This window comes from Scyliorhinus torazame, chromosome 13 (genome assembly GCF_047496885.1).
Source record: "Scyliorhinus torazame isolate Kashiwa2021f chromosome 13, sScyTor2.1, whole genome shotgun sequence".
NCBI lineage: Eukaryota > Metazoa > Chordata > Chondrichthyes > Carcharhiniformes > Scyliorhinidae > Scyliorhinus > Scyliorhinus torazame.
In genome coordinates, this window is record NC_092719.1 from 83,740,948 (window position 1) to 83,765,612 (window position 24,665).

Consider the following 24,665-nt stretch of genomic DNA (forward strand, 5'->3'; position numbering starts at 1 on the left):
ACACCCTGTATGCTTCATCTGATGCCAGTGCTTATGTAGTTACATTGTATATGTTGTGTTGCCCTATTATGTATTTTCTTTTATTTCCTTTTCATGTATTTAATGATCTGTTGAGCTGCTCGCAGAAAAATACTTTTCACTGTACCTCGGTACACGTGACAGTAAACAAATCCAATCCAATGCTGGACACAGCTTGCAAAAGTCGCCTCGCTCCGGCGCCATCTTGAATTCCTTTCTGATTTCCTAAGCATTTCCCCATTTAGGAAATAGTCTATGCCTAAATTCCTCTTTCCAAAATGCATAACCTCACACTTTTCCACATTGTATTTCATTTGCCACTTCACTGCCACTCTCCTAGCTTGTCCAAATCCTTCTGCAATCCCCTTGCTTCCTCAATACTACCTGACCCTCTACAGATCTTTGCAAACTTAGCAACAGTGCCTTCAGTTTCTTCTTCCAGATCATTAATGTATATTGTGAAAAGTTGTGGTCCCAGCACAAACCCCTGAGGCACACCACTAGTCACTGGCTGCCATCCTGAAAAAAAAAACCTTTATCCCCATTCTCTGCCTTCTGCCAGTCAGCCAATGCTCTATCCATGCCAGGATCTTACCCTTAACACCATGGGCTCTTAATTTATTTAACAGTCTCCTATGCAGCACCTTGTCAAAGGCCTTCTGGAAATCTAAATAAATCACATCCACTGCTTCTCCTTTGTCTAACTTCCTTATTACCTCCACAAAGAACTCTAATAGATTGGTAAGACATGACCTCCTTTTGACAAAGCCGTGCTGACTCAGTCCTATTTTATCATGCACTTCCAAGTACTTCACAATCTCATCTTTAATAACAGACTCTAAAATCTTACCAATGACCGAAGTCAGGCTAATCGGCCTATAATTTCACGTCTTCTGCCTCCCTCTCTTCTTATACAGTGGTGTTAAATTAGCCACTTTCCAGTCCTCTGGGACTCTCCTGCCTCCAGTAATTCCTGAAAGATCAAAACTAATGTCGCCACAATTTCCTCAGCTATCTCTTTTAGGATCCTGGGGTGTAGTCCATCTGGTCCAGGTGACGCATCCACCTTCAGATCTTTCAGTTTCCCCAGAACCTTCTCCTTAGTGATGGCCACTGCACTCACCTCTGCCCCCTGATTTTCCTGGCGCTCTGGCATTCCACTGGTGTCTTCCACCGTGAAGACTGGTGCAAAGTGACTATTCAGTTCGTCTGACATTTCTTTGTTTCCTATTATTACTTCTCCAGCCACGTTTTCCAGTGGTCCAATGTCTATCTTTGCCTCTCTCTTACCTTATATATATTTAGTGGGCAGCACGGTAGCCTTGTGGATAGCACAATTGCTTCACAGCTCCAGGGTCCCAGGTTCAATTCCGGCTTGGGTCACTGTCTGTGCGGAGTCTGCACATCCTCCCCGTGTGTGCGTGGGTTTCCTCCGGGTGCTCCGGTTTCCTCCCACAGTCCAAAGATGTGCAGGTTAGGTGGATTGGCCATGATAAATTGCCCTTAGTGTCCAAAATTGCCCTTAGTGTTGGGTGGGGTTACTGGGTTATGGGGATAAGGTGGCGGTGTTGACCTTGGGTAGGGTGCTCTTTCCAAGAGCCGGTGCAGACTCGATGGGCCGAATGGCCTCCCTCTGCACTGTAAATTCTATGATAATCTATGAAAGAAACTCTTCCTATCTTCTTTTATATTACTAGCTAACTTGTACTCATATTTCATCTTCTCTCCCCTTATTGCTTTTTTAGTTGTCCTCTGCTCGCTTTTAAATGATTCCCAATCCTCTGGCTTCCCACTAATCCTTGCCACTTTGTATGCTTTTTCTTTTGCTTTTAAGCTGCCCTTGACTTCCCTCGCCAACCATGGATGCCTTCTCCTGCCCTTAACATGTTTCCTCCTCCTTGGGATGAATTTCAGCTGTGCCTCCCGAATAACCCCCCCAAAAATCCTGCCATTACTGTTCCACTGTCTTCCCTGCTAGGCTCCTTTTCCAATCAACTCTGGCCAGCTCCTCCCTCATGTCTTTGTAGTTACCCTTATTTAATTGTAATACCATACTGGTAAAATCACACTGGAAATGTCATTTGAAGGCCAATTAACTTAGAATGCTGTAGAAACATGACGACGCTCCTCAATCAACCTCCTTCCCATTCCTGCACCCCGATTTCTCCTCCCACTTGTTCTGACACCAGACCCGCAATATCTACCCCATTTACCGGGATGCATCTCCCTATCAGAGCCATAAAGAACAAAGAACAAAGAAATATACAGCACAGGAACAGGCCCTTCGGCCCTCCAAGCCCGTGCCGACCATGCTGCCCGACTAAACTAAACTTTTGCTTTTAAGCTGCCCTTGACTTCCCTCGCCAACCATGGATGCCTTCTCCTGCCCTTAACATGTGGGGGTGTGGGAGGGGGTTTGGGGGGAGGGGGTTTGGGGGGCGGGGGGAGGGGGGACTTGGGGAGGTGGTGTCAGGAGTTGCAGGAGGGTCACAGTGAAGTTATTCTGTACTGAGACCAAGGCAGATATCTGCCAACATGCAACTGGCCCTGCTAATACCGAGTAGCTCATGCACTGTTCCAGGAAATACACTTAAAAGATATCTCTGTGCAATAGATGCTGATGACACCTTGAACTTCCTGAACCCTTTTCCAGAAAGTAATGACACTGAGCATTCTCTCCTATGCATTCCCCAGCTTTGGCAGGCTAGCTGACACTTCTGACATATATGTTGGCTTATTACAATTTGATATGCTCCCAAATTGATCGTTCATGTTATTCATCACTACTTCTCTGTTTGGAAACTTGAGTAGACACTGATGGATCACAGCTGCATGGATCTGTGAGGCTGTCACTGTTAGTAACAACACACCCCACCGCCACCATACCAGCCCCCATCAGCCTGTGGACTGCTCAATCGCCCAGTCTAGGGTTTCTAACCCTCTCAGGATGGCCAGGAGACGACTGGAATCGCTCTCAAACTCCTGGCGACTATTAAAATCAGTCCAGGAGTGTTGAAAACAATAGGATTGGGAAATCAGATTGATCGATTAGCTCCCGGCAGCCCAGAGTTAATTTAATTGAATGGCAGTATTTCCTGCACAGGTGCAGCCGGCATGGTGACATAAGTCACGCGATTCTCCGGCCTCGCTGTGCTTTTGCTCGAGCGAAATGAGGCTGGTGAATAACGGGAGAGGCCGAAAATGTGAATGGCGCGGGCGTCGAACGGTTTGCGATACAACTAACCTGCTCCCGTAGGCGAAATCGGGATCTCGCGTAGCATGGCGAGAAACCAATAGTCACCTCTTAAGCCCAATTTCTTAACCCCATATCCAACAGCCTCCCGTGATTCACTGATGTCCCCAGCAAGTGGTCATGCTGGCGCCGATTAGCAATCCTTTTTAAACACGTGAACCTGGCACCCTCGACTGGGGTGTGGGGTGAGGCACTCTCTGCAGGGGTGGACTGCCATGGGAGGGCGGGGGGAGGCGCTGGGCGGCAACCGCACACAGCACCACCATTCCAACCCCTGGATTGTGCATACTCGCTCCGGGGCAACTCTTGTCCCTGCCCGTCTGCCCCACCAACCACCCAGAACACCCCACTGACTGCCAAGGCCTCTGGCCGTGTGGCTGAAGGCTATTGCTAATAGGGAATTGGCAATCGTGGTTAAGTGAGCACTTCACACAACCTAAGTAGATTCATGTGGGTGGGCAGGCCATGTAGGATGTGGGAATCATTACCTAGCATCCCAATCAGACCGCAATGCCTGGACACTGTGCCTGAACACTGCGGGAGGCAACACAACACATGCAGCAGCCAACATCCAAACACCTAGGACATGGGAAACAGCCCCGGGGAGGGGTCCAGCAGCTGGTCTAGGTGACATTATGAGCACATTTCTGGGGAACAGGGTCTGGGGTCTGTTGAGGGGGGTCCACTCTGGCCGTGAGTGCGTGGATAGTGCGTTCCGGGCGTGTGAGAGGGGGGATCAATGGGGGAATGGGGGGTCCCCGGGTGGGAGCCACCACTGTTTGTCAGTGAAAACCCTCACCCAATTCCTTACAGATATTGAATGCTATGGATGGTATTTTGGACCCCGCGGAACGTGCCCTAGTCGTGCTGCTGGTAGCACGGGCGGCCAGGCGTTGGAGACGGCGGCAGCAGCAGAGTCTGCAGAGGCCCACGGCGGTAGCCCATGTTCTGGACCCAGCCCCACACCCTGAGGACCCTGCTGCCATCAGGCCAGGGTGAGACCCAGAGGGGGAGGCCCGCAACGGCCCAGGGTGTACAGCCGTCGCTGGTCATTTGAGCAGATGATGAACAGCGCGTGCTACAGGAGACCCAACCTCAACAAGGAGACAGTGCGGCACCCGTGCCATATCCTCGCTCACTTGGCACCTCATGGAGGAGGAGGACGCCCGCTCCTGCTGGCCGTCAAGGTTACTGCAGGTTTGAACTTTCATGCCTCAGAATCATTCCAGGGCTCGAGCGGGGACCTGTGTGGCATCTCACAGGCCACAGCCCACAGGTGCAGCCGACAGATCACGGATGCCCTGCTTGACCGGGTGGAAAAATACATCAACTTTGATATGGACCAAGCCCAGCAAAATGCCCGCTCAGCAGGATTCTCCGCAATATCCAGGATGCCCCAGGTCCAGGGGCAGATAGACTGCACGCATGTCACCTTGCGCTCACCGGGCCATCTGGGAGTGCCCTATGTTAACAGGAAGAGATTCCACTCCCTGAATATACAGCTCATGTGTGACCACCACTTGGAGATCATGCACGTGCGTGCATGCTTCCCTGGGAATGTCCACGACAGCTACATCCTGGGGCAGTTGGTCTTCCCTCTTCGAGGGCCATCTCAGGATGGGTGGTGGGCTCTTGGGGTATAAGAGGTACCCGCTGAGGACCTGACTAATGACAGCAGTACGGAGCTGTCATTGAGAGGTGCATCGGTATGCTCACAACGCGGTTCTGATGCCTCGACTGCTCCGGTGTGTCCTGCAGTAAATCGCCCGGAGGGTCACCCGCTTTGTGGTGCTCTGCCATGACCTCCACAAACTGGCACGGCAGCGAGGCGACATGTTGGCGGTTGGGGATAAGGAACATGTGCCCACCAATGAAGATGAGGATGATGAAGTGGCGCCAGATCAGCAGGGGCTGGAGGACGATTCCAGGGACGAACCGGAGGCTGCAGGACAGGCGGCAACGATTCGGCAAGCCCGGAGGACCAGGGAGGCACATATACTTGCCCGCTTCACATAGCACGTGGCCTGGTCTGTCATCGATACCTCACCCACTCCCACACTCCCAAGATCTGTGTTACATCACTGCAGGATCCGGGACTGTGTCGGCACCGTCAGCGAGTCACTGTTGAAGGCAGGTGAATGTGAGTGATGATAACCCGCAGAGAGCTGAGCGTCGTGCTCCTCCATCTATGCCCTAGTATGACCCTGCCTCTCTGCTGAGTGCTCGCTCACACCCATCACCTGCACGCAGTGTGCCAGGGCTGGAGGGGTGGGAGGGGGGGGGTCTGCAGGTCGGCTCGCGTTGCGGAAGAAACAGACAGAGGTATCATACAGGTTGTGCTCAAGGGTATTTCATGTGTCACAGGTGTCCAACAATTCCGCACTCTCCCCACCAACCCCTGAACACACTTGAGAAACACTCTCCCTGTGCCCTTTACACTGTCACTACCCCAGTATGTATTAGAAGAATGGACATCCCAATTATCGCTGCTCTGCAGTTTTGCACCTTTGGTAAATGCCCTATAAATCTGTTCCTCATTAGACAGTCATAGAGTTTTACAGCACAGAAAGAGGCCCTTCGGTCCATTGAGTCTGTGCTGGCCATCAAGCGCCTATCTATTCAAATCCCATTTTCCAGCACTTGGTCTGTAGCCTTGTATGCAATGGTGTTTCAAGTGCTCATCTAAATGCTTGTTAAATATTGTGAGGGTTCCTGCCTCTACCACTCTTTCAGGCAGTGAGTTCCAGATTCCCACCAGCCTCTGGGTGAAAAAGGTTTTCCTCAAGTACCCTCTAAGTCTCTGCTCCTTACCGTAAATCTATGCCCCCTGGTTATCGATCCTCAACTAACGGAAATAGCTTCTTCCTATCTATTCTAACCTTCATAATTTTGTACACCTCAATCAGGTCTCCCCTCAGCCTTCTCTGTCTAAGGAGAACAATCCCAGCCCATCCAGTGTCTCTTGATAGCTCAAATGCTCCAGCCTCGGCAATATCCTGGCGAATCACCTCTGCACTTACTCGAGTGCAATCACTTCCTTCCCATAGTGTGGTGACCAGAACTGCACACAGTGGCCTATAAATACGCCCAGTAGTGTAATGGCACCTGTTCTTTCTTAGCTCTAACAAAATGGATTCAAGCCTTGAGGACATCCTCTCCCTCAACAGTTTCATCAATCACCCTCTTTGTTCCTTCCCTATTCATCTCAAACAACTTATATCCAATAACATTTAGAGACCATCCTGCCGTTTTCTTTTTTTTGTAAAATAATTTTATTCTCCAGTTTCACATTTTCTCCAGAATTTACACCCCACCAATAAACAGTAAATGGTAACAAATACAAAGTCAATTTCCTTATCAACAACAACGATCCCATCCTCCCACCACCCCAAGCAACGGCCCACCTGACAATATAAGCATCAAATAAAACCAACCCTTCCACGGTGGGACAAACAAAGGAAAAATAAAAGAAAAAGGAATTAGGAATCGCCGATGGTCACCATTAACCTATAGAATCCCTCCCACCCCCCCCCCCCTAACATTTAATGCCATCCAATCCCCGAAAGAGTACCGTAGATGACACCCATGCATTGCAAGCTCCCCCCAGCCCCCCCTCCCCTCCACTTCCTCTTACAAAAATCCTCCTCGCAACCTCTGTTCCTTCCCCCCCATCTTTCCACCCCATCGGGACCCATTCTGACAGGCTCCGATGGCCGCAGCCCCTCCCCCACCTCACACCCATTCACAGTCCGGCTTAAACCGGCCAGCGTGGAGGCCCCCGCCCGGGTCTCTTTTCCCCTTGCCCGGTCCCAGGAAAACCAAGAAATCCCCTTTAGCACACAAACCCCGCATACACACCCAAGCTCCAAAGAACCATCATTGCAAGTTGCAAGTGAAAGTCTCCTCTTTTCCCTTGTCCAAGTATATACAATGTTGGCTAATTTAGCACATACACCCACCGCAGTGAAAAAATACAGCTACATGAGGCTACATCGGTACATGCCCACTTCTCAATTCACCCACAGTCTTTCTGCCTTTGCAAACTCCTCCGCTGCTTCCACCGTCCCAAAATAAAAGTCCTTGGATTTGTAGGTCACCCTCAATGTAGCTGGGTATACTATGCCGCACCGCACCTTCCTGGTGTACAGCACCTTCTTCACCCGGCTGAAGGCAACCCACCTCCTCGCCAGCTCCACCGTAAAGTCCTGATATATGCGTATCCCAGCTCCAGCCCACTGCACCACCCGCTTCTGCTTTGCCCAGCACAGGACCTTCTCTTTCACACTGTACCTACGAAAACACAGCGTCACTACTCTTGGCGGCTCACTCTCCTTTGGTACAGGCCTCCACGACCGATGAGCCTGATCCAGTTCATATCGGGAGGGATCATCACCCTCACCCAATAGCTTCGTCAACATCGTGGCAAAATATTCAGTCGGCCTCAGGCCTTCCACTCCTTCGGGAAGACCCACAATCCTCAGATTCTGTCGCCTGGATCCGTTTTCCAAGTCGTCCATTTTGGCTCGCAGACCCTCGTTGATCTCTATCACCTTCCGCATCTCCTTCCCCATCGAGGTAAGTTGATCGCTGTGCTGCAATAATGTCTCTTCCAATTCCTTCAGCGCCTCACCTTGCTCCCGTACCTCCGCCACTGCGCTCAATACCGCCGCCCTCACCGGGGCAATCGCCTCCTCCACCAGCACTTTCAATACCGCCCCCATCTCCTTCCTCATCGCCTCCATGTGCTTTGTGAAGTGCCTTTCGAGTTCGACGGCCATCACCTTAGTCATTTCTTTAGCCGTGGGCAATGCGGCCTCCCCTGGTGTCCCAGCCTCCATTTTCCTTGCTGTCCCCGCGGTGACCTTTCCACTCCCCGACTGACTTTCAGCTGCTTTTTTCACGGCCGTTTTTATACTAGTTCTCGACATCTCCCTTCACTGTGCCTTCTCCCTGCTTTTGCCACCTCTGTTACCCCTGGGACCGGGCGTTAGACCCTGAAAATGCCGTTCCCGAACTAGAGCCCTCCAATGTGCGGCTGCCTCCCGCCCGCCGTCACCGGAAGTCCCATCCTGCCGTTTTCTGAGCCAGGTCTCCATTTCCGCCATGGGGTTATATTCCCAAATGGTTGTTTTGCACCTGCAGCTCACCAATCTTATTTACCATGCTTCATGCATTTGCGAACATGCACTGTAAACCAAATTTTGGATTTAAAAAAATATAGGGCGGGATTCTCCGTTGCCCCACGCTGAGATTGGTAACGGCGATCGGGCGGAACAGGTGGAGAATAGCTCCTGCCGCTGAAATCGCAGCAGGTGCCGGTTTGACACTGGGTCGTGATGCTCCGTCTCCTCAAAATCGGCGTCATCGCGCCGCACGCTGTTCCAACATCGTTCACATCTAATTACCGGCCCACCCGCGATGCTCCACCTCCGATGGGCCAAATTCCCAACAGCGCAGTCCACGTGTGGTCTCAACAGTCGTGAACCTGGTGTGGTGTCTGCGGGGAGAGAGGGCGTACGGACAGTGTCCAGCACCGCCATATTTTATGGACAGTCATGCCACTGGCGGGGGGCTTCTGCTAAGTCTGGAGGGAGCAGCGGGGGGTGGCCAGGAGGTGGGCTGTTGGGTCGGATGGATGGGGACACAATCCAGCACAACTGATGCCATCCCTTCGGGCACGACCGGTGCGAGTGTGGGGGGGTGTAAGTATACACGCGGCTGCAGCTTGTCAGCCCTGCGCGTGTCCATCACGGACCCGGCGATTCCCCCAGCGTTTTTCGCATGTTCTGCGGGTGTTCCATGCAGCACCGGTGCTAGCCCCTCACCGGTAGCGAATTGGTGCGGGTGTGGTGCTGTTTTTTCCATCATGGAACTTCACCGATCCTCTGTTGGCGTCAGTACTTAGCCGCAGGAACGGAGAATCCAGCCCATATTCTTTCATGGGATGTGGGTGTTAGGCTGGCCCAGCATGTGTTGCCCATTCATAATTGACCCTGAACTGGGTGGTGTTCTAGGCTATTTCAGAGGAGTAAAAGTCAACCATATTGCTGTGGGTCTGGAGTCACCTACATATCAGACTAGGTAAGAATGGCTCAGAAGAAGAGTCTCGAAACGTTAACTCTGTTTCTCTCGGACTTCCGGTGGCAGCTATTAAGGAGTAAGTCGCACATTTGGTGGCTCCCGCTCGGGTAGGACTTTTGGACCATTTCCCCTGATTTTTTACCGGACTTGATTTGGAAAATCGATGATAGAGGCAATTGTGTACTGGATTCCCACATCAGTGCATGGCAGAAACAGACGGACAGAGAAGGCTTGGGATGACGCAGCAGTGGGAGAAAGCATGGCGGAGGATCGGAGCTCTGGCTTGTCGACCCAGCGGTCAACGAAGCAGTTGATGCAAGTTATCCAGGAGGACTTCGTCAAACAGAAGCAGGACTACTTGGATCCGATTAAAGAGTCAATTGTGCGGCTGGAGCTTAATCGGGCGATCCAGAAAGTAGAGAAGGCGCTGGCTGACCAGGAGGAACATCAAACTGCGGTGGAGATGGAAGTGGGGATGCTGAGAGACCAGCAGAAAAGGCTCCTGGAGAAGGTGGAGGACCTAGAGAATAGGTCCCGCCAGCAGAACTTGAGAATCGTTGGGCTCCTGGAGGGGTCCGAAGGAGCGGACACTGGGGCATACAGAGCAGGCATGTTTGAGAAGTTGCTGGGGGGGGGGACGGGACATTCTCCCGACCCTTGGAGGTGGACAGGGCTCACAGAGCACTCGCGAGGAAGCCGCGAATGGGAGACCCCCCCCCGAGGGCAATGGTGGTGAGATTCCACAGGTATTTGGACAAGGAGCGTATTTTACAGTGGGCCAGGCAGACACGGAGCTGTAAATGGGAGAACAGTATCCTGCGGATCTATGAGGACCTGAGTGCGGAGGTGGCCAGGAGAAGAGCGGGGTTCAACCAGATCGACATTTTTCAAGAAAAAGGTGAAGTTCGGACTGCTGTATCCGGCCCATCTCTGGGTCACGTACGAGGCGCAACATTTTTATTTTGAGTCACCTGAGGAAGCGCTGGACTTCGCGAAAAGGAAAGGGCTGGTGGCGGACTGAGAACTTTGCTGCAACGTTCATGTTTAAAAAAGTTTCTTGTTTTTTGATCTGTGGACGTTATTTGTAATGCCTTCTGTATTGATTTGGGGCCAGTTGCAGAGCTGATTGAGTTAAAGTTTACATTTGCACTGTTGGGGGATGGAGGTGTGTTTGTTAGATGCTGGATCTTTTGCTTGATCTTTTCTTTGTTTAGTATTTTTTTTTGTCGTACAATTGTGTTGGGATTGTCTGTCATTTGAATATGTACGAAGTCTTACAACACCAGGTTAAAGTCCAACAGGTTTGTTTCGATGTCACTAGCTTTCGGAGCGCTGCTCCTTCCTCAGGTGAGGACCTGAGTGCGGAGGTGGCCAGGAGAAGGAGCCTGAGGAAGGAGCAGCGCTCCGAAAGCTAGTGACATCGAAACAAACCTGTTGGACTTTAACCTGGTGTTGTAAGACTTCGTACTGTGCTCACCCCAGTCCAACGCCGGCATCTCCACATCATTTGAATATGTGTGTATGAGCAGGGGGGGGGGGGGGGGGGGGGAACAATAGGTGGGAGAAAGTCTGGTGGCAGGGGCGGGGGCCAGCAAGCTAGCTGGGCGGGCTAGCTCACAGAAGCGCAGTGGGGGATGAGCAGATGTTAGGGTTATCGAAGGGGTCGATTTACTTTGTGCTGTTATTAGTGGGGGAGGGGGGGGAAATGTTCTGCTGACGAGGGAGGGACTTTTGCTAAGGGACAGAGAGGAGGTCGGGGGCGGAGGCTGCCTGGGGGCGGGCCGGAGGAAGCATGGGGTGCGGGCTGGAGACTGGCCCAAGAGAGGGGATGGCTGATCGGTGAAAGGGGGCGCGATGAGCCCCCAACTAGGCTGATCACCTAGAATGTATGAGGGCTAAATGGGCCGGTCAAAAGGGCACGCGTGTTCGTGCATTTGAGAGGACTGAAGGCGGACGTGGTAATGCTACAGGAGATGCACCTTAGAGTAGCTGACCAGATTAGATTAAGGAAGGGATGGGTCGGACAGGTTTTTCACTCGGGACTGGACTCGAAGACTAAAGGGATCGCAATCCTGATCAACAAGCGAGTGGTGTTTGAGGCGGGAAGAATAATTTTGGATGTGGGAGGCCAGTACATTCTGGTCAGTGGGAAATTGAAGGGGGTGCAGGTGGTTCTAGTAAATGTGTATGTGCCAAATTGGGACGATGTGGAGTTTATAAAGAGGATGCTGGGGAAGATACCGGACCTGGATTTGCATAAGTTGGTCATGGGAGGGGACTTCAACACAGTTATTGACCCTGGTTTAGACCGGTCAAGCTCAAAAACAGGCAGGGTGCCAGCAATGGCTAAGGAACTAAAAGGGTTCATGGAGCAGATGGGGTGGGTGGACCCATGGAGATTTGGGCAGCCGAGGGTGAAGGAGTTCTCCTTCTACTCTCACGTGCATAAAGTGTACTCCCGGATTGATTTTTTCATTTTGAGCAGGGCTCTACTGACGGGGGTGGTGGACACGGGGTACTCGGCGATCACAATCTCAGACCATGCTCCGCACTGGGCTAACCTGCAGGTTAGTAAAGACAGTAACCAGCGCCCGCACTGGAGGTTAGATGTGGGACTTTTGGCTGACGAAGTGGTGTGCGGGCGGCTGAGGAAATGTATTCAGAACTACCTGGAAGTCAACGACACGGGGAAATTCCGGCGGCGGTGGTCTGGGAGGCATTGAAGGCGGTGGTTAGAGGAAAGCTGATCTCGATACGGGCCCACAGGGAGACGGCAGACAGGGCAGAGATGGACCGACTGGTAAAGAAGATATTACAGGTCGACAGGAGGTATGCGGAGACCCCAGAGGCAGGGCTTTTAAGGGAACGGCAGAGGCTGTAGGCGGAGTTCGGCTTGTTAACCACAGGGAGGGCAGTAGAGCAGCTGAGAAAGGCGAGGGGGGCGATTTATGAACATGGAGAGAAGGCCAGCAGAATTCTTGCACAGCAGCTTAGAAAGAGGGAGGCATCCAGGGAGATAGGGAAAGTAAAGGATGGGGAGAGGAGCCTGGTTGGAGACTCAGCAGAGGTGAATAAGGCGTTCAAGGAGTTTTATAGTAGGCTGTACGGGTCGGGAACCCCAGCTGGACCGGAGGGGATGAGGCACTTCCTAAGGGGGCTGAATTTCCCGAAGGTGGAAGGGAGCTGGTAGAAGGGCTGGGGGGCCCGATCGGGATGGAAGAGATAGCGGAGGGTCTGAAGACCATGCAGCCGGGTAAAACCCTGGGGCCGGACGGGTACCCAGTGAAGTTCTATAAAAGGTTCCCTGAGATATTGGGGCCGCTGTTGATGAGGACATTCAATGAGGCAAGAGAGCATGGGGTGCTTACCCCGACGATGTCACAGGCCACGATTTTGCTGATCCTGAAGTGGGACAAGGCCCCGGAGCTGTGTGGGTCCTACAGGCCAATATCCCTATTGAATGTGGATGCTAAACTGCTGGCCAAAATTTTGTCCTCTAGGATTGAGGACTGTGTGCCGGACGTTATTGAGGAGGATCAGGGGGGTTTGTTAAGGGAAGGCAGATGGTGGCCAATGTAAGAAGGTTGTGAAACGTGAGCATGATGACCCCAGGAGGTGGAGGTAGTGGTCGCAATGGACGCAGAGAAGGCTTTTGATCAAGTAGAATGGGAATATTTGTGGGAGGTACTGGGACGGTTCGGATTTGGACGGGGCTTTATTGACTGAGTCAGGTTGCTGTATCCGGCTCCTGTGGCGAGTGTACGGACGAATAGGACAACATCAGACTATTTTAGGCTGCATCGGGGGACGAGACAGGGATGCCCCCTCTCCCCACTGTTGTTCGCGTTAGCCATAGAGCTGCTGGCAATTGCACTGAGGACTTCAAGGGGCTGGTCCGGGGTGGGGGGTGGAACACAGAGTCTCGCTCTACGCAGACGACCTGCTCCCGTATGTATCGGACCCAGTGGAGGGGATGGAAGAAATCATGAGGATTTTGGGGGAATTTGGCTGGTTTTCGGGGTATAAACTAAATATGGGGAAAAGTGAGGTGTTTGCGGTCTAGGCAAGGGGACAGGAGAGGCGACTGGGGGAACTGCCGTTTAGAGTGGTAGGGGGAAGCTTTCGGTACCTAGGCATCCAAGTGGCGCGGGAATGGGACCGGCTGCACAAACTAAATCTGGCCCGACTAGACCAAATGAAGGACGATTTTTGGAGGTGGGGCACACTCCTGTTTTCATTAGCTGGGAGGGTCCAGACGGTGAAGATGACGGTCCTCCCGAGATTCCTGCTTGTTTTTCAGTGTCTCCCCATCTTTATTCCGCAGTCCTCTTTTAAACGGGTCAACAAAGTGATCACTGGTTTTGTATGGGTGGGCAAGACCCCGCGAGTAAAAAAGGGGATGCTTGAGCAGAGCCAGGGAGAGGGCGGGCTGGCGCTGCCAAACTTCAGTAATTATTATTGGGCGGCGAATATAGCCATGATCAGGAAGTGGCGGGGGGGTCGGCATGGGAGCGTATGGAAGCGGCTTCATGCAAGGGGGGGGGGGTCGGCATGGGAACGTATGGAAGCGGCTTCATGAGGGCACCAGCTTGGGGGTGCTGGTAACGGCGCCTCTGCCGTTCCCGCCAGCATGGTACTCCACCAGCCCTGTGGTGGTGGCAGCCCTGATAGTCTGGGGGCAGTGGAGGAGACATGTGGGAGCCGACGGAGCATCGGTCTGGTCTCCAATCTGTAATAATCAGCGGTTTGCCCCGGGAAGGATGGATGGGGGGTTTCGGAGATGGCAGAGAGCAGGGATTGAGAGGATGGGAGATATGTTTGTAGAGGGGAGCTTTCCTAGCCTGAGGGAGCTGGAAGAGAAATTTCGATTGGCGAGAGGAAACAAGTTTAGGTACCTGCAGGTGCAGGATTCCTACGTAGGCAGGTTTCAACCTTCCCGCTCCTACCACCAAGGGGGATACAGGACAGGGTAGTTTCCTGAGTGTGGGTAGGAGGAGGGAAGGTCTCCAACATCTACAGGGAAGTCATGGGGTCAGAGGGGACGCAGAGGGAGGAGCTGAAGCGCAAGTGGGAAGAGGAGTTGGGCGGATAGAGAATGGTCTCTGGGCGGACGCACTGAGTAGAATCAACACGTCCACAACATGTGCCAGGCTTAGCCTGATACAGTTTAAGGTTGTTCACCGGGCTCACATGACAGTGGTCCGGATGAGCAAGTTCTTTGGGGGAGAAGATAGGTGTGCGGGAGGACCAGCGAACCATGTCCACATGTTCTGGACATGCCCAAAGCTGAGGGGATTTTGGCAAGGGTTTGCGGATGTCATGTCCATGGTGTTGAAAACAAGGTTGGCACCGAGTCTAGAGGTGGCAATTTTCGGGGTGTCGGAAGATCCGGGATTCCAAGAGGAGAAAGCGGCAGACGTTCTGGCCTTTGCTTCACTGGTAGCCCGGAGATGGATATTTATTAGCTTGGAGGGACTCAAAGCCCCCGAAGTCATACGCGCTGCACGGCGTGACGGCTCATAAGGCCGCGCTGCTCCCCCCCACCCGACTGCAACACCCGACTGGATGGCTGGCCGTCGCTCAGCCCCGAGGTTCGAGTCACGCGATGTGGAGGCGCTCCTGGACGCGGTGGAGCAGAGGGACGCCCTGTATCCCGGGCACGGCCGCAGAGTTGCCCCACGCCACAGCCGGCGTCTGTGGAGGGAAGTGGCAGAGGCCGTCACCGCTGTGGCCCTGACACCACGGACAGGCACCCAGTGCCACAAGAAGGTGAACGACCTCGTCAGAGCAGGCAGGGTGAGCCTCCCCCCCCCTGCCCAATATCCATATCCCCCCTCCCCCATATCCCCCCTCCCCCATATCCCCCCCTCCCCCATACCCCCCCTATCCCCCCTCCCCATATCCCCCCTCCCCCATATCCCCCCTCCCCATATCCCCCCTCCCCACAGTCCCCCTCCCCCATATTCCCCCTCCCCCATATCCCCCCCTCCCCCATATCCCCCCTCCCCCATACCCCCCCTCCCCCATATCCCCAAGTGAATCCAGCCCTAACCTTAACCTCTGCAATGCACGCGCAACCGATGGCGTGCATTCATATACTTGCCTAACACTGTTGCCTTTTACCCCTGCCCCCCCCCCCACAGGAGAAGCGCGCACACAACAATAGGGAGCATGTGAGGACTGGAGGAGGGCCCGCTGATGAAAGGCCATTGACCGTACACGAGGAAAGGGCCCTGGAAGTGGCTGGCGGACCTGAGGACCGGGAGGTTGCTGATGCAGAGGTCAGGGGCGTACTAGCAAGTGAGCCACCGACAGCCCGTCCCCATATCCCCCCTCCCCTATATCCCCCTCCCCCGTATCACCTGATCACTGCCTGATGTCTAACCATGCATGCTTCATTGTGTATCGCAGGACCAAACGTCCAGGCACCCATCCCCGCAGATGCAGACCGCCCGCAGGATGCCCCTCGGAGACCACAGGAGACGGAGAGACCCGCACCCTCCAGCATGCGACGCCCGCAGGATGCCCCTCGGAGACCACAGGAGACGGAGAGACCCGCACCCTCCAGCATGCGACGCCCGCAGGATGCCCCTCGGAGACCACGGGAGACGGAGAGACCCGGATCCTCCAGCTTGCGACGCCCGCAGGATGCCCCTCGCACACCATGGGAGACGGAGAGACCTGGAGCAACAGGGAGACGGCACCCCCGTCACGTGCGGGAGCGACCACCCAGTGACGAGGGGGGCAGCCACAGGCCCCCGTCACATCCGAGCCAGGACACCACTACCCAGGACACCACTACCCAGGACACCACTACCCAGGACACCCCTACCCGGGACAGCACTACCCAAGAAGACGAAATACCGGACAGTGACTCAGAGTGGATGGGTGGAGACGAACCCCCACCCCAAAGTGCCATGGACTCAGAGTGGGACGAAGAGCACGACACAACGCCACTGCTGTCACCAACACCCTCCACCATCGCAGAAACACTCACCACGGTTGGGCACTTTAGTGATGAGGCGTCTGGTACACTCACTGGTGCGCACAACACAGCCGTCCCGGTACAGCAGGTGGAGGTAGGAGCAGCAGAGGGACCGGGCGGTCGGAGGGCAGCCCAGCCCAAGCGAACATCTGCCGCCCAGATGGATCCCGGGTTCCTGCAGTTACCACACCCACACATAGATCCGATGCAACCACCGACCCGGAGACGAGCGAAGAGGGTGACGGGCGGCTTGCGGCGGCTGCGGTCGCAGGTGGAGAGGTCCACCCGCGTCCAGGAGCTGGGAGTGGTGCCGGTCATGCGTGCCACCCAGGCCGACACCGCACGGGTGGCGTCCGCGGTGGAGGCAATGGGTGCGACGGTGTCAGACATGGGGAACGGTTTGCGAGGCCTGGGGCCTTCCGTGCAGGCGGCGTCTGTGGCCCAGGAAATGGCTGCCCTCTCACAGGAGGTCATGAGCCAGTGCCAGCGCCAGATGGCAGAGGCACTCAACGCCATAGCCCAGTCTCAGCAGGCCATGGCCCAATCTCTGCAGGCCATGGCCCAGTCTCTGCAGGCCATCGCTGAGGGCATCGGCGCCAGTGGCCATGTGCGAGCCGGCGTCGCACTGTCACAGACAGGGTTTGCCAACCCCCTGGGCTCCATGGCTGCAAACCTGCAGACCCCTGTCGATACCAGCACGGGCCTCCAGGACTGGCAGCGCCAGATGTCGGGGGGGCGTCGGATGGCCAGTCCGTTCGCATCCCCCACCCATGTAGAGGCCTGGGGGCCATCGGGCACCCCGAGGGAGGAGGAGGTGGTGTGGTCCGTCCCGGCTCCCTCTGTAGGGAAGGTCCCGGTACACCGCGACACCTCGGACTCCCCCCCTTCCGTCCCAGGTGCATCGGGTGGGCAACGGGCAGGACAGGCTGGCAGCTCGCCATCCCAGTCGCCCGGGCCGCAGCCTGGCCCATCTAGGCCAGGACGCCCCAGGAAACGGCCGCCAAAGGGATCCAGTGTCGGAGGGCAGGAATCACAGGAGTCCACCTCCAGTTCTGCTGTACCGTCTGGGGAACCACGTAGACGTAGTCAAAGGGCCCGTAAGGCCAAACAATTAGACACTGAGTAAGTTGGCACGGGTGCAGGGCACAGATGAGTTTTAGGGGCTAGGGCACGTGCATGAACTCCTTTGGTTATTAAAGTCAATGTTACACCTACCGAAGCTGCCTTTGTGCTCTGTCCAAAGTGTGCGGGGGTGTCATGTACGTTGAGCGCAAGTGTGTGTGTGAGGGGTGGTCTTACCTCAGCCCCAGGTGAGTCTGCCCCCTTCCCCCTGGGCCGCCATCAACATCCCCCGGGCAGAGGACGGGACCGTGCGCTGCAGTGTCACAGCCGCATGCAGGGATGGTCCGGGTGGATGGTGGTACTGTGGCCATGGGTCAGACATAGTCCAACGATGTAGAGCCAGGAGCTCATTGCAGGGCGGGTTGTCATCATCCTCCATGGCCTGCGATAGACACGCGTCCACCCGCAACTGTATGAGCCCGGCCCGTTGTGCCGCAGGTGGATCGGCAATGGGGGGGGGGGGGGGGGGTGGTGTGCATGCGGGTGGGGTGGGTGGGGTTGGGGAGGGGGGGTGAGGGTGCTGGGTGGGTGGATGGGTGGGGGGTGTGGGTGGTCGGCTGTTGCCATGGTGTGCGGTCTGTGGCCATACTACCCGATTCCCACGCCCATCTAGTCAGTGAAGCGGGCGTCTATCAGTCTGTCCCGTGCCCGCTGGGCCAGCCGGTAACGGTGGACAGCCACCCGCCTGTGTCTACCCCGTCTGCCCTGAACATTGCCCCCATCCCCCTCATCTGGGAGGACTGGGCCTCTTCCTGCTGCTCCTCCACTCCGCCCTCCTCAGCCTGCGGCACATCGCCCCTCTGCTGGGCTATGTTGTGCAGGACGCAGCACACCACAATGATGCGGCCGACCCTATCTGACCGATACTGGAGGGCACCCCCAGAGAGGTCCAGGCACCTGAAACGCATCTTCAGCACGCCAAAGCACCTCTCGATCACTCCCCTTGTCGCTACATGGGCATCATTGTAGCGGTTCTCCGCCTCATTGCGTGGCCTCCGTATAGGCGTCATCAGCCACGATCGCAATGGGTAGCCCCTGTCGCCCAGCAACCAGCCCCTCAGCCGGGGATGGCGTCCCTCGTACATGCCGGGGATGGATGACCGCGACAACACGAATGAGTCGTGTACACTGCCTGGGTGACGGGCGCAGACGTGCAGGATCATCATGCGGTGGTCGCAGACCACCTGTACGTTCATCGAATAGGTCCCCTTCCTATTAGTGAACAAGGCCCTGTTATCTGCAGGTGGCCGCATGGCGACATGCATCCCATCGATTGCGCACTGGACCATGGGGAACCCGGCCACGGCAGAGAAGCCCACGGCCCGGGCATCTTGGCTGGCCCGGTCCACGGGGAAGCGGATGTAGCGGTGCGCCATGGCATATAGGGCATCTGTCACTGCCCAGATGCACCGGTGCACCGATGTCTGTGATATGCCGGACAGGTCCCCACTCGGTGCCTGGAATGATCCCGTTGCATGAAAGTTCAGGGCCACCGTAACCTTGACGGACACGGGGAGAGGGTGTCCCCCGCCAGTGCCACGCGGTGACAGGTGTGCCAGCAGGTGGCAGATGTGTGCCACGGTTTCCCGGCTCATCCGGAGTCTCCTCCTGCATTCCCGGTCCGTGAGGTCCTGGTATGACTGCCGGGGCCGGTACACACGGGGCGCCCTCGGGTGCCTCCGTTGCCGTGGGGCCGCGACGTCCTCCTCCCCCTCCTCGTCCTGTCGGTCAGGTGTCCCTCCAGCCTGGGCGGCTGCCGCCTGCCCCTCTGCGGCAGCCTGCGCCGCCTCTCTGGCACGCTCCTCCTCCTCCTCCTCATCCAGGGCAACATAGACATGAGCGGCTGCCACCACGGCGGGCCAACATCACTGGATGATCTGAAAACATGACGGCCTGGTGGGGGGGAGGGGAACGACGACATGTCATCATTGCCCATATCCCCTCCTCCCCCCAGCCAGGTGGCATGGACCGCATGGGTCCAACTGTTGGAGGCTGGCACCTGGCCAGGTGGACCAACTCACTTGCCCTCCCATCCCCCTCCTCGGCACGGACCCCCCCCCCAACCTCCACCCCAGCACGGACCCCCCCCCAACCTCCACCCCAGCACGGACCCCCCCCCCCCAACCTCACCCCGGCACGGCACGGACCCCCCCCCCCAACCTCCACCCCGGCACGGACCCCCCCCCAACCTCCACCCCAGCACGGACCCCCCCCCAACCTCCACACCAGCACGGACCCCCCCCAACCTCCACCCCGGCACGGCACGGACCCCCCCCCAACCTCCACCCCGGCACGGACCCCCCCAACCTCCACCCCGGCACGGACCCCCCCCCAACCTCACCCCGGCACGGACCCCCCCCCCCCAACCTCCACCCCAGCACGGACCCCCCCCCAACCTCCACCCCGGCACGGACCCCCCCAACCTCCACCCCAGCACGGACCCCCCCCAACCTCCACCCCAGCACGGACCCCCCCCCCAACCTCCACCCCGGCACGGACCCCCCCCCCCCAACCTCCACCCCAGCATGGACCCCCCCCCCAACCTCCACCCCGGCACGGACCCCCCCCCCAACCTCCACCCCAGCACGGACCCCCCCAACCTCCACCCTGGCACGGACCCCCCCCCCCCAACCTCCACCCCAGCACGGACCCCCCCCAACCTCACCCCGGCACGGCACGGACCCCCCCCAACCTCCACCCCGGCACGGACCCCCCCCCCCAACCTCCACCCCGGCACGGACCCCCCATCCCCCTCCTCGGCACGGACCCCCCCCAACCTCCACCCCGGCACAGACCCCCCCCCCCAACCTCCACCCCGGCACGGACCCCCCCCCCATCCCCCTCCCCGGCACGGACCCCCTCCCATCCCCCTCCCCGGCACGGACCCCCTCCCGGCACTCCCCCCGGAGCCCCAGCCTACTCTAACCACCCCCCCCCCCCGCCGCACACACACACACACACACACACAACCCGAGACACACCTCTCCTCACGCATTCAGACTGCGGCCACGCCATCGCCTGCCCAGAGCCAACCCCCCAGGCCGTCACTCACCTCCACGCTGGTCGGCGTGAGCCTGGAGCACCGGGTCACGCTGATGAAAAGGAGGTTTGATTCACGTCGACGTGAACGGTCATCACGTCGACGGGACTTCGGCCCATCCGGAAGGGAGAATATCGGCAGGCCGAAAATCGGCTGCCCTGCGCAGACCCGTGACATTCTCCGCGGCAGCGGCGACATTAACGCCCCGCCGACTTTTCTCCCTTCGGAGACTTCGGCAACCGGCGGGGGCGGGATTCACGGCGGCCGACCCGCTGGGGGGTCGGAGAATGACGCCCTAGGTTTGTATCTGCTGGAGTTTAGAAGAATATCAAAAAATCAAAAAGGGCGACAGTACAAGGTACAGTGACTGAGGGGAGCTCAGTGAATAGGACCAGGAATACTAAAAGAAATAAAACGGGAAGTGAAAACATTAATGGTAAGCGACGCGGCAGGTTGTTACAGGAAGATATGGGTTCGACGACAAGGAAAATTAGGAGAAAGGTTAAGAGGAAATATAACTTAAGAGAGGTTACTGATCGAGGTGTTAAGATTAAGAACAGAGGTAAAAAAGCCAACATAAGGGTATTTTACCTGAATGCTCGTACTATTCGGAATAAGGTAAATGAGTTGATGGCGCAAGTCATCGTGAATGACTATGATTTAGTGGCCATTACTGAAACATGGTTAAAGGATGGTCACGACTGGGAGTTAAATATCCGAGGGTGTCAAACTATTCGGAAGGACAGAGTGGATGGTAAGGGAGGTGGTGTAGCGCTGTTATTTAAGGATGACATCCGGGCAACAGTAAGGATGACATCGGTGCTATGGAGGATAAGGTTGAATCCATTTGGGTGGAAATCAGGAATAGTCAAGCGAAAAAGTCACTGATAGGAGTAATCTATAGGCCACCAAATAGTAACATTATGGTGGGGCAGGCAATAAACAAAGAAATAACAGATGCATGTAGAAATGGTACAGCAGTAATCATGGGGGATTTTAATCTACATGTTGATTGGTTTAACCAGGTCGGTCAAGGCAGCCTTGAGGAGGAGTTTATAGAATATATCCGCGATAGTTTCCTCGAACAGTATGTAATGGAACCTACGAGGGAACAAGCGGTCCTAGATCTGGTCCTGTGTAATGAGACAGGATTGATTCAGGATCTCATAGTTAGGGATCCTCTCGGAAGGAGCGATCACAATATGGTGGAATTTAAATACAGATGGAGGGTGAGAAGGTAAAATCAAGCACGACTGTTTTGTGCTTAACCAAAGGAGATTACAATGGGATGAGAGAAGAACTAGCTAAGGTAGACTGGGAGCAAAGACTTTATGGTGAAACAGTTGAGGAACAGTGGAGAACCTTCCAAGTGATTTTTCACAGTGCCCAGCAAAGGTTTATACCAACAAAAAGGAAGGACGGTAAAAAGAGGGAAAATCGACCGTGGATATCTAAGGAAATAAGGGAGAGTATCAAATTGAAGGAAAAAACATACAAAGTAGCAAAGATCAGTGGGAGACTAGAGGACTGGGAAATCTTTAGGGGGCAACAGAAAGCTGCTAAAAAAGCTATAAAGAAGAGTAAGATAGATTATGAGTGTAAACTTGCTCAGAATATAAAAACAGATAGTAAAAGTTTCTACAAATACATAAAACAAAAAAGAGTGGCTAAGGTAAATATTGGTCCTTTAGAGGATGAGAAGGGAGATTTAATAATGGGAGATGAGGAAATGGCTGAGGAACTGAACAGGTTTTTTGGGTCGGTCTTCACAGTGGAAGACACAAATAACATGCCAGTGACTGATGGAAATGAGGCTATGACAGGTGAGGACCTTGAGAGGATTGATATCACCAAGGAGGTAGTGGTGGGCAAGCTAATGGGGCTAAAGGTAGACAAGTCTCCTGGCCCTGATGGAATGCATCCCAGAGTGCTAAAAGAGATGGCTAGGGAAATTGCAAATGCACTAGTGATAATTTACCAAAATTCACTAGACTCTGGGATGGTCCCGGCAGATTGGAAATTAGCAAATGTGACACCACTGTTTAAAAAAGGAGGTAGGCAGAAAGTGGGTAATTATAGGCCAGTGAGCTTAACTTCGGTAGTAGGGAAGATGCTGGAATCTATCATCAAGGAAGAAATAGCGAGGCATCTGGATGGAAATTGTCCCATTGGACAGACGCAGCATGGGTTCATAAAGGGCAGGTCGTGCCTAACTAATTTAGTGGAATTTTTTGAGAACATTAACAGTGCGGTAGATAACGGGGAGCCAATGGATGTGGTATATCTGGATTTCCAGAAAGCCTTTGACAAGGTGCCACACAAAAGGTTGTTGCATAAGATAAAGATGCATGGCGTTAAGGGGAAAGTAGTGGCATGGATAGAGGATTGGTTAATTAATAGAAAGCAAAGAGTGGGGGTTAATGGGTGTTTCTCTGGTTGGCAATCAGTAGCTAGTGGTGTCCCTCAGGGATCAGTGTTGGGCCCACAACTGTTCACAATTTACATAGATGATTTGGAGTTGGGGACCAAGGGCAATGTGTCCAAGTTTGCAGACGACACTAAGATAAGTGGTAAAGCAAAAAGTGCAGAGGATACTGGAAGTCTGCAGAGGGATTTGGATAGGCTAAGTGAATGGGCTAGGGTCTGGCAGATGGAATACAATGTTGACAAATGTGAGGTTATCCATTTTGGTAGGAATAACAGCAAAAGGGATTATTATTTAAATGATAAAATATTAAAACATGCTGCTGTGCAGAGACCTGGGTGTGCTAGTGCATGAGTCGCAGAAAGTTGGTTTTCAGGTGCAACAGGTGATTAAGAAGGCAAATGGAATTTTGTCCTTCATTGCGAGAGGGATGGGAGTTTAAGACTAGGGAGGTTATGCTGCAATTGTATAAGGTGTTAGTGAGGCCACACCTGGAGTATTGTGTTCAGTTTTGGTCTCCTTACTTGAGAAAGGACGTTACTGGCACTGGAGGGTGTGCAGAGGAGATTCACTAGGTTAATCCCAGAGCTGAAGGGGTTGGATTACGAGGAGAGGTTGAGTAGACTGGGACTGTACTCGTTGGAATTTAGAAGGATGAGGGGGGATCTTATAGAAACATATAAGATTATGAAGGGAATAGATAGGATATATGCGGGGCAGGTTGTTTCCACTGGCAGGTGAAAGCAGAACTAGGGGGCATAGCCTCAAAATAAGGGGAAGTAGATTTAGGACTGAGTTTAGGAGGAACTTCTTCACCCAAAGGGTTGTGAATCTATGGAATTTCTTGCCCAGTGAAGCAGTAGAGGCTCCTTCATTAAATGTTTTTAAGATAAACATAGATAGTTTTTTAAGAATAAAGGGATTAAGGGTTATGGTGTTCGGGCCGGAAAGTGGAGCTGAGTCCACAAAAGATCAGCCATGATCTCATTGAATGGTGGAGCAGGCTCGAGGGGCCAGATGGCCTACTCCTGCTCCTAGTTCTTATGTTCTTATGTAATAAGAGGCAACTTGATTGAAACCTCTGAGATCCTGAGGTGTATTGACAGGGCGGGTGTGGGGAGGATGCTTCCTCTTGTCAGAGAATGTTGAACTAGGGGTGACTTTAAAAATAAGAGGTTGCTCATTTAAGACAGAGATGAGGAGAAATGGTGTCGTGAGAACACACTTCCTCAAAAAGGCAATGGAAGCAGAACCTGTGAATATTTTAAAAGTAGAGCTAGATTGATTCTTGATTAACAAAGGGGTGAAACGTTATCGGAGGTTGGTGGCTATGAACGTATTAAATGGCGGAGAAGGCTCAACGGGCCAAATGGCCTACCAGTGCTCCTAATTCGAATGCTTGTATGTCTGGAAGTCATCATTCCCTCTCTGCCTGCAAACCCTGAGCTATGAGTTGACCATATCCAGCTCCAGCAAAAACTTATGCCTTTACAACCAATACCTTTAAAACAATATCCCAAGTGTCAAAAAAACTTGCTAAAACAAAGTATGACATAGCTACGGCAGTCAACACAACTAACTGATTAAGATGTAAAGTGACAAAAATTAGAATCATAGAATTTACAGTGCAGGAGGCCATCCAGCCCATCGAGTCTGCACCGGCCCTTGGAAAGAGCACCTGACTCCAGCCCACGCCTGCAGCCCATCCCCGTAATGAATTACCTCCTTCTGTACTGTAAAT

At 54.3% G+C, this 24,665-nt stretch overlaps 1 protein-coding gene across 1 annotated transcript in view; it reads left to right on the forward strand.

The window, feature by feature from the left end:
* The first annotated feature begins 2,553 nt into the window (after positions 1–2,553).
* metap2a (methionyl aminopeptidase 2a) overlaps positions 2,554–24,665 on the forward strand; it is a 38,918-nt gene continuing 16,806 nt past the window's right edge. The window contains exon 1 of the mRNA XM_072470822.1: positions 2,554–2,674. Coding sequence (XP_072326923.1) covers positions 2,554–2,674 — 121 coding nt within the window. The remainder of the gene's footprint in view (positions 2,675–24,665) is intronic.